At 38.8% G+C, this 17536-nt stretch overlaps 3 protein-coding genes across 5 annotated transcripts in view; 2 read left to right on the top strand and 1 right to left on the bottom strand.

Annotated features, from left to right (window-relative positions):
* LOC104966244 (nebulette-like) overlaps nt 1–10097 on the top strand; it is a 130983-nt gene extending 120886 nt beyond the window's left edge. The window contains exons 22-23 of the mRNA XM_010795428.1: nt 9243–9353; nt 9936–10097. Coding sequence (XP_010793730.1) covers nt 9243–9353; nt 9936–10097 — 273 coding nt within the window. The remainder of the gene's footprint in view (nt 1–9242; nt 9354–9935) is intronic.
* Nucleotides 1–15917, top strand: part of LOC104966243 (LIM zinc-binding domain-containing Nebulette-like) — a 161463-nt gene extending 145546 nt beyond the window's left edge. The window contains exons 4-6 of the mRNA XM_010795426.1: nt 11546–11723; nt 13395–13552; nt 13716–15917. Of these exons, the coding sequence (XP_010793728.1) occupies nt 11546–11723; nt 13395–13552; nt 13716–13892 (513 nt within the window). The 3' untranslated portion in view covers nt 13893–15917. The remainder of the gene's footprint in view (nt 1–11545; nt 11724–13394; nt 13553–13715) is intronic.
* Nucleotides 1–17536, bottom strand: part of gtpbp3 (GTP binding protein 3, mitochondrial) — a 633967-nt gene that overhangs the window by 402781 nt on the left and 213650 nt on the right. The window lies entirely within an intron of this gene.

Below are 17536 nucleotides of genomic sequence, written 5' to 3'. Positions count from 1 at the left end.
ACCCTGCGGAGAAAACCCATCTCGGCCCGCTTGTACCCGCGATCTCGTTCTTTCGGTCATGACCCATCCTTCATGACCATAGGTGAGGGTAGGAACGAAAATGGCCCGGTAGACAGAGAGCTTTGCCTTCTGGCTCAGCTCTCTTTTCGTCACAACGGTGCGGTAAAGCGACTGCAGTACCGCTCCCGCTGCTCCGATTCTCCGGCCCATCTCACGCTCCATTGTTCCCTCACTCGAGAACAAGACCCCGAGATACTTGAACTCCTTCACTTGGGGTAAGGACTCATTCCCTACTTGGAGTGGACAGTCCATCGGTTTCCTGCTGAGAACCATGGCCTCAGATTTGGAGGTGCTGATCCTCATCCCAGCCGCTTCACACTCGGTTGCGAACCGATCCAGTGAGTGCTGAAGGTATCAGACCGATGGAGCCATCAGAACCACATCATCTGCAAAAAGCAGTGGTGCAATCCTTAGTCCACCGAACTGCAGACCCCCTCCCCCACGACTACGCCTCAAAATCCTATCCATCCTATATTACAAACAGGGTTGGTGACAAGGCGCAGCCCTGGCGGATGCCAACCCTCGAAAAATACAATGGAATGATATATTAGATAATAGATAGATAATTACTAAGTAGCAGATGAATGTTATGAAACGTTGCTCTTTCTTTGTGATAACATTTAGTTGAGTCATGAATCTAGTGTGGTGTTTATGGCTTCACTCTCTTTGGAGAGGATTCAGATACACTATTTGGCGTAAGAACAGTTGATGACCCCTCGAAGCAGCTGCTTTGGAAATGTTGTTGCCACAGCAACCCTGCTGGACGGATGGAAGAATGAGGTACCTTACTGTGTTATATTATGTGTGGTAAAGAAATACATTTCTTTTCAAATAAATAGAGAAGAGTAAGCTAAAATAATAGATACGATCGAGGAAGATTTCAGTTTGTGAAAATGATAAGTTTATCTGCCTTGCTGAAAATGAGCACAACATAATAAAGGGTTTTTAGTTTGCCTTTATTGTAGATGTGTTTACTGTCAAATAATTCATAGTTTTGTGAAAATATCATTGTTTTTGTTACCTAATTATTAAAGAAAGTCATATTTTGTATGCATCATCCTACGTGTTTTTCAGCTAATTGATGTTCATAACAACTAAACAGTTTAAACCTATGTTCATAACATGCAATTCTTATTTGAATAAAACGTTTTAACAAGTTGTAAACTATCTCTTTCATTTGAAAAGAGCCGTGTGTATGCCTTCATGCACAAGCCCTTGGTGGTGTCAACGATGAATAGAATATGCACACTCCCTTGGAATATAAATTCAGTGATTCATCAAGTCAAAAGAACAAATATTCCTCCTATGTATCATACTGTAGGCGTACTTTCTCCCATTTATTTTTCTTCTATCTAATACTCACCCATTGTTCCGTACCGATCCACACCCGCTGTGGCTGCAGCTCTGCAGTCACTGTGCGCCTTTCAGGGTTTTAGTTAATCACTACAGAAATGAATGAAAAATTCAGGCACATTTCCAGACTATACATTAGAGTATGATTATTATGTCAGTCTGCGTTTGGGCACAGAGGAGCGAAGGAGAGCTTTTTATAATCCCCCTAATCTGTTTACCGCTCTGTTAGAGGAAAATTCAGAGAAGGAAATGCGGTATCAGAAGAATTCCCTCAAATCATCCTTGTGTTTAAACACGACCACAGGCTCTTTTTAGAAATGCTAATTGCTCTGCTGATAAACCTAATCTCCCTTGAACAACCAAATGAAATATCTGAAGAATTGCGTTTGAGGCCATGGATTGTGGTAGATGAACATAAAGTCTTTGTTAATTTGTCTATGAGACACATTTGACTGTAGTCTGGAAACGAAGATAATGTTTTTTAAGCAAATATCAAATGAGGTTAAGGTTAATAAGTTAAGGGTTATATTTATAAATGAGATACAAATGTATTACAATTTTCATTTTAATTACTTAAATACCCATATCTGTGTCTAGCATATGTGGAGTCCTTAAAAACGCCCTAAGGGAACAGCAAAGGAAGGTAATTAAAAAATGTTCCAATTTAGTTTTAAGAATAAATGAAAAAAGTGGAGCTTTGCATCAGTGTCAGTGTCTGTTCACCGGCACAGCATGAAGCTCAATGCAGGCGTAATCATTAGCTATGATATTCAAATTGTATAGAACAGCCTGTTCAGGAGGCATCTGACCCTCAAGATACAATGAAATGCTTTTGACCGTCTCCATATACTGTGTGCCTATTATTTATATCTTCAATCAATGTTCCTGTGTGGGCTTCTCCTGTTTATACTTCATTCTCGCTGTCATATCTGTCCTTCATGCCTCTTTCCATACATCAAAACAACCTGAACAATAGCACTGAATAATGCCTTTTGAATTATCATATGAAAGCAAGTTTCTGAGAAATAAGTGGTTTCCGCAAACTCTACTGAAAACCGTATACAGAGACTAATACAAACAAATACTGAAGGACACATATACATTTACACAAAGAGAGAAAATATGAAGGGCAGAAAGAGATACAGAAAGGTTTCGAATAAGGGAAGGACTAGAAGTGTGAGTAACAAGAGAGTTGGAGATGGGAGAAAGATAAACGCAGTGTGAAGAGCCGTTCAATAACACCACCCGGCTGCAGAGTCTTTGTTTGACTGCTCTACAGTGGTAGAACACCTCTGGGACTAGCCGACAATAATGGATAAAGGAAGCAAGAACTGGACTCCGAGAGAGAGGAAGAAGAAGATTATTGTCGTACAGAAAGCTGTGCATGTGGGATTCATGATTCCAGTCTGGGATTTAACGTTTCCAGTTATGTTATGAATCATTTTGCTTACTCGCAGACAGCATGTAGCATGAGTTGGAGCATGACTGACATCCTGTTCTGCTGTTGTTGTTTCGACCTCCCTGAAATCTGCTGTTGATCATCAAATCTGCTGTCATAGGCAAAAGACAGATCAATATGACTAAGCTCACAGCTGATGACCCACACAGCAAAACATGTGCACCAAACAGCAACACATGCCACCACAGAAATAGGAATAAAGGAAACGCAGTTTGGGTAAACACATGTCCACATTCAATGTTTGTACGAGGCTCAGTGATGGGACAAATGCGTGAGGCTTTACCAGCTTTTTACACACATTTGATCACATTTGAGTTCCCTATAAACTGGTTATTTTTGCAAAAACATCACTCACAAAAACAAGTTTGACAATACAAAGCGTAGAGAATAATACAAGGAAATCATGAATGAAGTTGAAGCAAAGTCAAGTAAAAAAATAACTAAATATATGTGACAAGTCAAAGTGGAATATTCTAGAGATCACACCATTTCATAGAAACATTTTCAACATCCTCATTGATTCAAAAAGAAATATTTTCAAGTCATTCTACCAGCAATAGATGCTGTTTAACATTTCGCACCACACTCACATCCAGGTGGAAATACACATTCAAAGATGTGGAGAAATATGTTCCTCAATTTCTATTACTGATGTCACGTCTTGTGTTAAGCGGCGGGGGTGCTTAAGCACACTGAATCACCAAATAGCTTCTTATTTGAGGTTCAGTGGAAAGTGATATTCTCATATTCTGCAGAAATAATAACTTTCACCTATAATGAGATGCATTAGTTTAATGATTCGTTTACTGTAGCATCAAATGTTTTAAGGAAAATGTACCAACAAAAAACAACAACTATTTTGGCTCAAAACATTAGTACATCTTTCAAAAAGTATGCAGAATTGTGATGATTAAAGCTGCCAATGGTATGATTAAAGTCTTCATTTACTGTATGTAAATTGCACCTAATGTCAGGGTGCACAATCCCATCTGATACTGTGTGATGATTGAGAAAAGAGTCACTATTTTAATGTATATTCTACTATGCATCAACTGCTTGACAAAATTTAATCCTGGATGTGATTGGCTCAAAAATGATTTTCGGCCAATAAGAAAAAAAACGTGAAGTTAAAATAATCATCAATCAGCAAAGCAAAAGCAGGAGTTGCAGCAAATGAAAACTAATTGAAATCCTTGCATAGCTGAGCCCCACTAGGAAGAACATACAGTATATATACTAAACATATCCCAAAAATATATTTGAGACCACGGTAGAAAATGGTAAATACTAATTGAAAGATGGAGAACTGGCAGGCTGCTTTCAATGTTTTTGAATTGAGTTAACTCCAATTCCATGTGTATTACAAGCAGAACACGCCGTCTAACAGACAGAGGCAGATGGCTATAAAATCTGGATAAAAAATGTCTAGTCTATGAAGAGCAGCAGAGTCTGCTTCATGGCTCCAGTGTAGACTATAACAGGCATTTAGTGTTTGAAGCCTGGATACTGAACGTCAGGCAGCTGGCAGTTCAGATGTCAATAACCAAGAAACACTCAACATTTGCCCATTTTTTACAAGCAGCAAAAGTATATTGGTTGATACATTTTTGGTCCAGGCTGTCAGATTAGATGGATTGCTATTAACATGTGTGCAAACAATCATGGTGATGTACAGTATCTTAACACTAAAATGATAATCAGTCTTTTCCTTTAGTGCAACCACAAGCTAGTCTCAACAACTTTTGTCATCCATACCAGAATATTTGGTACAGATATTCAATTTGATGGTTTATCTGGTTATACCTTCAAAACGATTGTATTTCCCACCACAACACTGAAAAATGTGTTATGCCTTTAACTGTGATCTGATAACCGATTACGAAGCTTTTTGTAATATATTTTTCAACTTTTACAGTAAGTGGTTGGCTGAAAGATTTGACAATTTGAACTACACAATAAATAACCAATAAAGATATACAGTATGTTAAGCTTACACAATTTACAAAGGCTGATCCGATAAAACTCGTGAAATAATAAAAGTTCAACGTTTATTTTCAACCCTTGGAGTATCGTCTGTGGTTCACTGAGTTACCTCTTATCTCCTGAATACGTCCGAGGTCATTCAACGAAGAAATCTCTGGTTCTGTTTCAATAGATCATCAATAGGTGAAATCAGCGTTATTATCTAAAGCCTCAGTGGTAAATGGGAATTAGGGTGAAGTGTTGAAGACCTTCTGGCCTGTAGTTTGAGTCTGATTATTTGATCCCTCTATTTTTATTATCACACACACACACACACACACACACACACACACACACACACACACACACACACAAAACATCTGATGATAAGAAATCATAATTACTGGCGCCGGCCATCACATCCTCTCTGGCGCTTAGCAGTTTTTTGTGAAATCTCTGTGCTGTGTGAATACCTGAAAATGAAAGCTGTTCATTTCAAGGTTCTGTAACATTACAGGCTTCAAACATTCAGCTTTTTATAGATAATTACATGTATTGAATCAAAGTTAATTAAACTATGAAGTTGCAACTACCACAGAGGTGAAAGTGCCGAAGGAAAGAGCTTGAACAACTAAAGATCAATGATTGAGATTGTCGTCTATATATTTAACTGAGAAAGACTTGCTCTCAGGATGTTAATAAACGTCTTGAACAACACACTCCAGATTAATCCCTGCAGTATGAGTCATGCTAGTGCCACAGCTGGGAGCAATATTCACAACTATAGTACAACAGGTGTATGCAGCCTTAGTTTGTTTTGCATTTTGCTCCTGTGTTAGCTAGATTGTGTTTTCCAAAGCTGCCTACACTAAAAGTAATTTGTGCATTAGGCTATTTGTAGCTAATTATAATCCCTGAACCATGCTCTGCCCCTGACTCAGCTGCTACTTGCCCACATAATGTACCAGCTTTCACTCTCACTGTGCCTCTGAAGCAGAGAGCCACACAGCACTCTCTCCCCCTCTTCTATCAGCACCATAGCTGCATGATTATACTGCTGGCATTAGTTTATAACGTGATACATACAATCAGTTGCCAATTAATAAGGAATGCATTTGGCCATAACAGGTCTGCAATACATTGAAAATAAAAAACTGGGTACATTTTAAAAATGAGATCTTAGCCAAGTCCCTACAGGAGTTTTCAACCTCAATATTACTGATTAACTAAATGACAGACAAATAAATGCAATTAAATGATTCTACCTGTTTGAGCATTTGTATTACTGTATTCTATTTTTAATTGTGCTGCTGTTAAGTTAAATTTTATTGTATTATGTTCTTCAACCTGCATAGTTTTAAATAATATACTGTAGACCTCCAATACGCTATTTTGATACAGATTATTGAAGGGACAATAACAACTATCCCTGCATTCCCTAAAAGGCTGAAGCAGCAACGATTCAATTAAATAAACAAAACATAAATAGGTAGATAAATATATAATATATATACATTAATATGAAATTAGCTATGGTGCAGAATCAGTTATTTTACTTTTGCTTCTTTAAATACAATTGGACTGCAGAGAAAGATGAATAACTTCTCTGACACCATGTTGGTCACTGGAGCAGAAACTACATTTTTGGACAACAGTGCATGAGCGGCTGATGGGATGTGCTCCTTATATACATATATCAAATTGAAGCGGTCATATAACATTTTGACGGACAATTATTTATAGCTGATATAGCGTCTATGTGGTTTCAGTAAAAATATTGTGGTACATATGCAGTGATTAATCCAGAAGTCCCCCTCAGTGACACTGTGTGCCTTTATTTCTTAAGTGTGGGTGAGCTAATTATAAGCTGTCGAACAAAGGCTGCTATTGAACATGCTAAAACAGCTTTAAATTGTTACATTCCTGCTGTTTCACACTGAAGACACATAATAAAAACCTTCCACAACGCCCACCTTTCACTCTATGCTTACCTCACCCTCCTCTCCCTCCATGTGTCTTCCAAATCTTTCTGTCTCTACTTGCTCTGTAATTACCTCTCTACTGGAGCCAGCTTATCTTCACCTTGGTGCTGTAGGGATCAGCCAAACGACAAACAAACAAGAATGAATTCAGAAAATGTACAAGTTAAGCACATTCTCTCACTTCTTTGTAAGGAGTAAAAGAACCAGATCTAATGTTGGCGTCTCAGGCCCCGTCCACACGGAGACGGAACGGGTGTTATCCACTATAGTTCTTTATCGTATGGATGGTTCGTCCACATGAGGCCGTAACAGAACCGCGGAAACGGAGCCCTTAAACAATAACGCATCCCAAAGTGGGAAGGTCTGGTAACGTAACGCTTCCGGCACCGTGTGTACGCCCTAAACCAGGGTTATTCAACTAAAATTCAACGAAGTCCAGTTAGAGAAAATGTCCCCATGCAAAGGTCCGGAACATCAAAATGTCTAAGTTGCTTTATGAATTAGTGTGATATATATTGAAGTAGCCTGCAGCTTTATCAACGTATGCATGTACAGTAATCAACAACTGACTGCCAATCAAATAAAGAAAGCACAATTCAAAAACAACGATATTTATTGTCAATTAACATTGAACTATTCAGATATACAGTAAATACTGTGGATATGTGTAATGTTCCTCTCGGGCTGCATTTAAAAATAAAATAGAGAAAATAAATAAATTAGCTTTTGAAAATATGTGCATCTTAAAAGTGCTTAATTTTAGATAAATAAAATAAAGTGTAGCAGCAGCTTGAGTTTCCCTTTTTCTTTGTTAACTTTTTCACATCATGACTTAACTGTTTCAGACGATTGTAGAACAATATCAGTCTTTACACATCATAGCAATTGAACAGTTTTAAAGTTTCTCTTTCTTTCCCTCTTATATTGCAGTCCCTCACTCACTTTTTTTTAATTCAGTGCGAGAATTGAGCTGGAGCTTGTCCTGCCAGGATTTTGTAAATCTGGCCTGAAATGGTGTCAGGGCCATTCTCATACACACATGCAGGTGCTCATTGGTTAGCCTGCCCTGGAACGATATCTAGTTTTAATTTTTATCCTGGTCGACTGATCATATTGGGCTCTGAGACTGCTTATTTTTTGTGACCTCAGTTCTGAGTTGAGAGGGAATGTTTGGTCCAACACTTTGTGTTTTGTGTCATAGTGGCGTTTTGGCACTTTTAATGTGCGCCACGGTCTCTGAACAAATGAGACACTGGCTCTGTGCTCCCAGTGGGCAGGATGAACATGAATGAGTCGGCGGCGGTTAAAATAGAATCGCCCCGTCAAAATTGAAATCTCCTATTAATGTATTGATTATAGGTCCGGGTCGTATAGGTCGGCNCAGACAAGCACACACTGAAATATTCACACAGTGTGTTTTGAATGTGTGTGTTTCTCACCTCGCTGTGTGTCTCAGACATCTCTTTCACAAACTGAGTCTGAGACTCAGTTTGTGAAAGAGATGTCTGAGACACACAGCGAGGTGAGAAACACACACATTCAAAACACACTGTGTGAATATTTCAGTGTGTGCTTGTCTGGAGAAGTCACTTTGTGCTTTGGGTTTGATTTGTTCTCGTTCTCAAACAGTACAGATTAATAATTCACCACAGGAGTCAGAACTGATGAACCATTTTTATGTGAACTTTTCAAAAACGCACAACATTAACATTTTATACTATTACATTGTAAGTACTAAGTAACATTTATTTTGTACTTCTATTTAAGTGTTACCTGAAACTGTTTCATCACAAATTGCCTGCAGGACATTAAAGTGTTACAATGTGAACATCATTTATTTCACAAATATCACAACTTAATGGTCTTAAAGTGAATTTCAATATAAATACTTAATCAGATTCTATGTCTGTATTTGTTAGAATAAGTATACATTTATTTCAAACTGTTTTATATTATCAGCAACAATTTTTATATATTATTAAAGGAATAGTTGACAGAAAAGGACACTTTTATAGTGCTCAATGGTCCCAGAAAAAAAGGTTTTCTATCAAATGAACTTAATGTGTCTTCAGTAAAAATGCATTAAAATCTGAACTAGTGACTGTACTTGAAGCAGCATAAAGAATATCTCCTTTCAACGTGCATGGGATGCTAAAGCAAGTTTAAGCCACGGGAATAGAGATCAAGCAAGCTAAAATAGACTAAAACAGGTTTTAAATACAAGAATAGAAGTAACAGTGCTGTAAGATAATAGAAGTAATGATTTGATTTAATAAAAGGCCCGACAGTTTAATATGACAAAAGGAAATGTTGTGTTGCTCACGTCCTCGCAGAGTGCCAGCAGCAGCAGTATTGTGTTTTCACTCTGAGCATAATATATTATATACAGAATAATAATATCTAATATTGTTGCTTTGTGTTCGCAGAGTAAATACAAGCAGGCGGGTAAGAAGGAGCTGGGGAACTCTCTGTACTCTGTGCTGCCAGAGACCAAGGACACTCAACACGCCAAAGAGCAGAGTCAGCTGCACAGCGAGGTGCCAACTAGCTTCTAAACCTTTTATCTTTATGCCTTGGATTCTGGTTTTCAGTCACACATTTGAATAGGAGACAAAGTATGAGATGAGTCATTCTACTTAAAAAACAGTCCTAGCATAGCCATCATCTGAGTATTCAATTGCACTGGCATTTATCATGTTAGATATTTCTCCCACTTTAAAAATGTGCAAAAAAAAACAAAAGTTATGAGATATCTTTTAAAGAAGTTTAATCTCTCCCATCTCAGCTGTTTGTGTATTAGAATTCTTTTTTATGGTGCATTATTCTTTTTTTCTATAGTTAAAAACATTACAAACACAATCCATGCTTAGTATTTACTTTACAGATAATTGGAAGTAACTTGACTGGAAAAGCAGAAACAGAGGGAGCAAAGGCCTATGGGAAATGTGGTCCTAATTTAAGCAACCCTAAACCCTCAGCATGAGATACGCACACATTTCTTATTATGAATGCATTGATTTAACGATCCTTCCCCTAAAAACGATTCCAATACCAATCTGCTGATGTGAGTATTAATCCAATACCAGTCCTTTTTTCTCACATGTGTTCCTGTGTTGCAGAAAGCGTACAGGGAGGAGGGGAAGAAGGACGCCGGCTGCAGTCTGTACTCTCAGATGCCTCAAACCATCGAGACGGTGTTCGCCAAAGAGATCGCCAAGACGCAGAGCGATGTGAGTCTGTGGTTTCGGGAATCCTTTATTGGTCCAACAGCGGGAAATTAACATCCTTAACAGAAAGGAAACAGTGCAGATGAATGGATAAAACACAAATAAGTAGGCCAACATTAAATAAAGAAGCAAATACAACAACGAAGTTAACTATAAATCGAGCACAAAATTATTTAATAGCTTTAAAGTGTGACTGTTATTGCAAAGTGAAAAGGATACAGGATTTTGTTTTAATCTTAAACTGTAAAAAAAACATTATTTTTTAAGATACTTATGTATGTCATTCAAATTGCATAATCCTACACCTGTTTCAAGTTGATATTGAAAGTAGATATCTTAAATGATCAGATCCTCTGTAAAGCTTTCTTTTAGCACTAACATTCAAAATAAAAAGGTCTGCTTTATCTGGGGACAGATTGCTATTATTACTATTGTTTGCATAAAATCACAGTAAGAAAAGAGCAGACTTTTTAAATGTGTGTATAAAAGAATAAACATTTTAAAACAAATGTCAGACATGCTGGATTATAATCTCTCTAAACTGTAGAGATTAAAGCTCAGAGAAGAGCAGCAGGGAAGGACAGACAATGATTCTTGAGTAAATGGGTCGTATTTAAACATCCCAAGATGCTCTCTGCTTAACACACTCACACAGAGGGAGGCACGGGTTAGTATCATTTTATGCGCTCAGGCGTTAACACAGAGCAGCTGTGAGTCTTCCACCGCCTGAGGACACAGACACTGACCTACCACACACACATCCAGGTTTTGCTTCGTAATCTGGGGCGGGCACATGTTTCACTAGATTAGTGTTAAAACTGACACCTCTAAATAAATCAAATGTCTCCTTCAACTCTAACATGAGAGTTATGAATCAGCTGTTTTAGGGGCCATTCAGAAAAAGGGCGAAAGTAAACGCATAAAGAAGTGAAGCAACTGCAGGAGTGTTAAATCAGGTGTGTGTGTGTGTGTGTGTGTGTGTGTGTGTGTGTGTGTGTGTGTGTGTGTGTGTGTGTGTGTGTGTGTGTGTGTGTGTGTGTGTGTGTGTGTCCAGTTAAGCTCCAAGAAGACAGGGGTTACGGACTGTACGTATGTTTTTAAGAGTTTGTTTTAAGTTTGTAATTAAGAATTATGGCAGAACATTTAATTGAAATGTTGATGAAATGGCAATATGGACAAGTGCAATATCCAAAAACTCCAGATTTAAAAAAAAAGTTTCTGGAATGGTTGTTTCCATTTTCTTAAGGTCTGAGTTGAGAAACAGTGAACTCATCCTTCAGAAGTGTGAAAGACTGTGGGTATGGACTTATGCATGAGCGTGTGTTCATAATAAAATATTTTAAAAACACTACTGTGTGTGTTGTACTTGCTCACTGACCAAATGCCCCCTGACCTGTGTGTGTGTGTGTGTCTAATATCTAACATTAATAACTGTATTAACTCTTTATATTTCTAATTTCCATGTCACTCACTAGTGTGTTTTGGGGTATTCCCTCCGACAGGCGAAGTACCACGAGGAATTTGAGCGTGCGCGGGGCCGAGGCTGCACGCCGGGATTGGACGAGCCCAGCATGGAGCGCTACCAGAGAGCCAATCAGATGATAGGAGAGGCGGCGTACGGCAAAGGGATGCACCCCCAGGGCATGGAGACGGACAGACGGCCGGGGGGCATCATCGTAGGTCAGTGACCCCGACTCTGATCCAACCCCCACCATTTTTTTGTAACCTATATTTGTTGAAATAATAGGCATCTTCAGCAACATCTCTGTCAATCAAACTTTTCTTTTTGCTTCTCTCCAGGTTACAGGATGTGTCGATCATACGACATTTTTTAACCTTTAACAGTTTTCAGGCAAGGTTATCAGATCCAGACTTGATAATCATCTTCTTTCTTAACAGCTCAAATAACTGTTTTTAGGTGAAGTGCATGCTTGCTCCAGGGGGACAGATCTCTGCACAGGAAACCATTGCATTATATATATGTGTCCCCATGTCGTATAATCGCAGTGAGTCTCCTCTCATGAGCTTTCCCTCCCCTCTAAGACCTGAAGGTGTGGAGGACAGACCCCGGCTCCATCTTTGACTTCGACCCTCTGGAGGACAACATCCAGTCCAAGAGCCTCCGCAGGATGTCTGGTACTCACCTGACTCCCCTCCAAAAAAATACATAATAACAGTGATTGGCGGCTGGAGAAAAACTCACTTTTAGCGCTTTTATTTGCAACCACAAAGGCATGAAACAGATCCTGTGCCACTTGTTTTAATTAACATTATTGTAAGCAACTCTGAAAACCCTGACCCATGAAAGACCAACACCTGCATCTAATATTTATTTAAGAGAGTGTGTGATTTAAAGTCAGGTGAAACTCTGCTTTGATTTGTCCTGCCGTCACAAATATTCATTTAAAACACCAAGTTTGGATTAATCCACTGCTGGAAATAGTCCCCAACAAATGCACTATTTCTTCCTGTTGGTTTAATAACAGTGAGCATGGAGGAGATGTTCTCCTATTTTGGAAATGAATGATAACATTTTTTATATAAAAAACAAAAAAATGACAAGCCTTATCCTTTAAAGTCATGAGCAACTATCCATGTTAAGAAATCATCCACATTTTTTCCTTGTCTCTAATTTTCATTTCTGTCTCCCCTCCTCTTTATTTCCTTTCTGTCCTCATTGTTTTCCTGTGCTGCCCCCTGCTGGTGTGTTTCTGTCAGAGCGGGCTGACCTGAGCAGGCAGCAGTCGGTCAGCTCGGTGACCTCTGACCTCTGGGACCGCAGCAGCACCAGCACTCCTGGTATCTTCCCTAATGTCCTCTTTCTCACTCAGACTCACACACAGCAGGGTGGAGGCGCAGACAGAGACCCTCGCATGTGTTTCACCGCTGTTTGAAGTCTCTAATCCCCCCAAAAAACTGACTAATTCACTGTTTTCTTACAGGTTTTGTTTTTTAAATCACAAACAATCACTTCAACTTCTTATTCTTTTCATTTTGTTTTCCCAATATTTTTATTACATTTCACATTATTTAACTTTATTTTATTTTATTCTAGAATGGACCAACTGTCACGAACCCAACTTCCCTTATAAAGTTTTCTTATTCTAACCATTTGAAGCATTTTGTTCCCACGTTGTTTGATTTCTAATCCAGGAATGTAAAACGGACTAATTCACCTCCTTCTAACAGGTTGTGTTGTTTGAATCACATACTTTCCCTAACATTCTCAGTGTGCACAGAAGAGGAGGCTCTTGGTTTTATCAGACAGATGCATGAGAAGGCAAACTGACTTACTCTCTCTCTCCATCTGTGTGTGTGTGTGTGTGTGTGTGTGTGTGTGTGTGTGTGTAGCTCCAGTCCTTCCTGGAGCTTACCATCAGCAGCAGCAGCACCACCTGCAGCAGCAACAGCAGCAGCAACAGCAGCAGCAGCAGTTTCACGGCTACATGCATCAGACCAGCATGTCCTCCGTCAGATCCGTCACCTCCCCCCCGCAGTCAGCCACAATGGTACGTTCCATTTCAGGTAGCCCTCTCTGCAGGAATATTGAGTAAACAACGATATACATTTTTGGGGATTTAATGACTACATTGCATTCTTTTTGAATGGGGCATTTTCTTATTTTAGTTTTGATTTGTGATTTAATTTGAGCTGTCTCTTCTTCTCCTGCAGCGTGTCTACCGGGCGCTTTACGACTACGCGGCTCAGGACCATGACGAGGTTTCCTTCAGGGACGGAGACATGATCGTGAACGCTCAGCACATCGACGAGGGCTGGATGTACGGCACTGTGCAGCGCACTGGCAAGTCTGGCATGCTGCCTGCCAACTACGTGGAGTTCTGCTCCTAAAAAACATGGAGAACAACTAAACCCCCCCCTCACTGCGGTAACATCAGCAGTCTGGGATGTTCTCTCGTTGCAGAGACTGTGTTTAAACTACAAAGTTACATCACATACAGACGTTTAAGTGGATTTTAAAAGCTGGAATTATTTGCAGTTAATATCAAGCTTAAGCAATCATACATGAGGAAATCAATTGCAGACAACAAATTAGGAAGTATTTTCAACGTTTTTAGTCAGTTTCTACATCCATAAGAGCAGGAAATAGACCAGAATGCAATGCAGCAACAAGTAGTGGTGAATTTTAATAAAGTGCATTTACTCTACTGTTGGGTATTTTCATTTTATGCTACTTATACTTTTGCTCCTCTACACTTTAGATGCCAACATTGTGCTTTTTACTCCCCTACATGTATCTGGCAGCTTTAGTTACTTTACATAATCAGATTACTAGCTAATACAAAACGTATGTATGAAACTTAAACAGTTAATATCGCAGAACATCACAGACTTCTGGTCTCCCCTGGAAATGTTCCTGTGAAGGAGGGAAAGGAAAATGATGGACAAAGAGAGAAAGTGCAACTTCATGGTCATGTGTACTAGAAATACAAACGCCTGTGGTTTGGCATAGAAAGAGAGAAGAAGAAAATATTTAAATCTATCAGTCAACAGTCGATGTCAAATATTACTAGCGAAGGACGTACTGTAAGAGCGGATCGATGCATGAGGAAAGAAAATATGAAGGATTGGAAGCATCTATAACTTTTCTAATGACTTGAAACAAACTATATCAGACTTTTGACTCAGATTTAAGGATGCCAGAGAAATTAAGATGAGAGTAGTACACACAGGAAGGAAGCAGGGAGCAAACAGGGGATACTAACATTCACATAAGTTACCAAGTGTCTATTGAGCAGTCCCCCCAAAAAGCACTATCCTCCTCTTTTAAAAATAAAAAATACATAAACAATATGTATTGAATTAAAGAATGAAGGATTTAGAGCCAGATATTAAGTCTTAAAGTATTTAGAAACTGAGTAACACATCGATTCGTTTGTTTTAATTGGGTTTTATACAATAAACATATATTACTTTTATACACCAGATTTCTATTTTAAGGATGCCTGAGAAATGAAGAGAAAGAGTCAAAGTAAAGATAAAAAGAAACAAATTAAGATGGGACATTTATTTTTAAGAGATCAGTGTGAGAATAGGGGGGAAAGAGGTATTCATAAAGGCGAAATAGAAAGTGACATTCTTTTTTTTGGGAATGATGCAACCAAAGGAAGGAGGGATGATTGGAGGTCGACGTTAGAAAATAGGTTTGGATTAGGTTTAGATTTCTCAAGTTTAATCTTTAATTATTTATCCTGATTTTGAATTCTTGTTCAGGTGTAGTGTTTTAGTTTTTGAGTTATTTTGACTGATATAATTAGAAGGCACAGCTTCAACACTAACCTCTGTGTTTGTACTGGACTCAACTAACACACTGTGTCTATATTTTAGTTTTTTTTAATTATAAATACAAGTTTTCACGTGTTAATTTAACACACAGTAACAGTTTACGTGGACTTTAATCTGAACAGACGATGTGTGTTCGTCTTGAGATTTCTGTATTAGACTATTTTGATACACGGTCTCTGTTTATGTTTTGGAAAGATATATATTCTATTTTACCTGTTTGTATCCAGTATGTCGTGTTTTTAGGGTTTGTTGTGTGGATTGCATCCTGGAATAAAACGTCACGCTGCCATTGTTTATCATTCTAGCTGGAGAGTATTTTTTACATTATTTAATAAAAACTAAATGCAATAGTTTATTATTTACTGAGTATTCATATGATTTTTGGAAGAGGCATTTTGTTAAATTCAACAATGTAATTTTTTTTTGATTTAGTCTGTCATCACAAGTTATACTACGTTTATTTACATATTATTTGAAAATATATATCATTCAATATCAGTTGTGTTTTTTTTGCCATAATGATAATTGCAGTGTGTTTCATGTGGTAGAAATAAAAATGTGTCAAAAGAAGTGTGGTTATTTATTCAGAATCATACTGTTAATCAGAAGGTATACATTTATTAATATATTGCATATTAAACCTCATATACATTCATATATATATTCAGATTTTAACGCTTGAATTTATTGGAGAAATTGAATCAATTAATTCATTATTAAGATTTAAGATTCAAGCCAGAAAAAGAATAACAATGAAATTCATATTTTATAAAAGAAAATCCGGTGTTGTGTCAAAATCTGTTTCCCCCACAATTTGTGATCACCTTAACTTAGTCTTAACCTGACCTTAACCTCAACCTTTGCTCTAGAAAATGCTCTTCTAGAATGATTAAATGTACCCTTAAATATAAAGAAACAGTGGATTACATGGATTAAACGTGTGTTTTTTTTTACCACAATGTTGGGGAAATTAATGGATAAAATGCACGGATTATTATTATTATTATTCCCACTCCGATCGGGACACTAGGTCCACCATTTCCCCGCAGCGAGGCTCCCCCCGTTGACAGTTTACGTGGGCTGGGCTGGGTGCAGTGGCGGACTGGCCATCGGGACGAATCCCGATGGGCCGGTACCGAAGTGGGCCGGTCGGATAAGTCACTAGCACATCCCCCACTCCCCCCGTTGACAATTTACTAGTGGTACCGAAGTGGGCCGGTCGAGAGTCCCGGGCTGATTTTTAGTCCCAGTCCACCACTGGCTACATGACCGTATGATCGCCCATATTGACGCACCTAATTCCTAAACTTCTAACAGATACAAAATAAACCGATCCTTCAGGTGTAAGTTTACCCTTACGGAGGGGAATCGCCGAATCAATCGAATCTGATTATGATAGGCCACATTGCAGGTTCGAGTAAGTTGGAAAACGGCAAGCCTGGTCAGACATTCTTCGCGCCTATATTTCTAATGGAACTACTCCCTCGCGACCTTGCGATAGTAGCGGTCCGGGCGTCGTCAAACCCATTTCTTACCGTAGGTAAGACGCTCCACCTTTAGTCACGCAAAGGGTACTCAACAGAGACCAGTCTACTGGACCGACATGCTGACACTCCGCTCGGAGGATTGATACTGCTTTCGCGTTATCTCGCCCACGGAATCACAACACACCCTAACCCGCAGGGAGAAATGTATCCCGGGCGTCGCTACGTGAGGTTTTCATTCATGACGAAGTGCACTTTTATTGAGGTAATGTTCGTTTGACATCTGATGAATTTAATAGATTTCATATAATAACTAACAATCTTATAAACTAAGATAAAACTTTTAGTAATGAAAACTAGGCGAAGAGGTAACAACTCCTTAAAAAATCCTGAATTATTGAATTTCTCGACCGTGCTCAAAGCGGGGTAGTCGGTTTTGGTAGTAAACCGATTTATAAAGGGGAACTTTGTCAAGATTGACTAAACCTATAAAAATCGAAGCCTCTATTGACATGAGACGGGAGCTTAAACCTGGTTATAAAATCTAGAAAGCCCCAAGAAGGCTTAGGGCGGTTTAACACACTGCAGTAACGCCCTGTCGCGAGGTCGACGGGCAAGTCCTAGGGTAGTAGACGGTACATTGCGGCCTACCCCGGTGGCCGTCGTTGAGTACGCTCCTGTCAATTTAAACTTGCACAGACCCGA

Source organism: Notothenia coriiceps, unplaced genomic scaffold, assembly GCF_000735185.1.
Source record: "Notothenia coriiceps isolate Sejong01 unplaced genomic scaffold, NC01 NC01_scaffold00037246, whole genome shotgun sequence".
NCBI lineage: Eukaryota > Metazoa > Chordata > Actinopteri > Perciformes > Nototheniidae > Notothenia > Notothenia coriiceps.
This window is presented reverse-complemented; position numbering and strand designations above follow the sequence as displayed.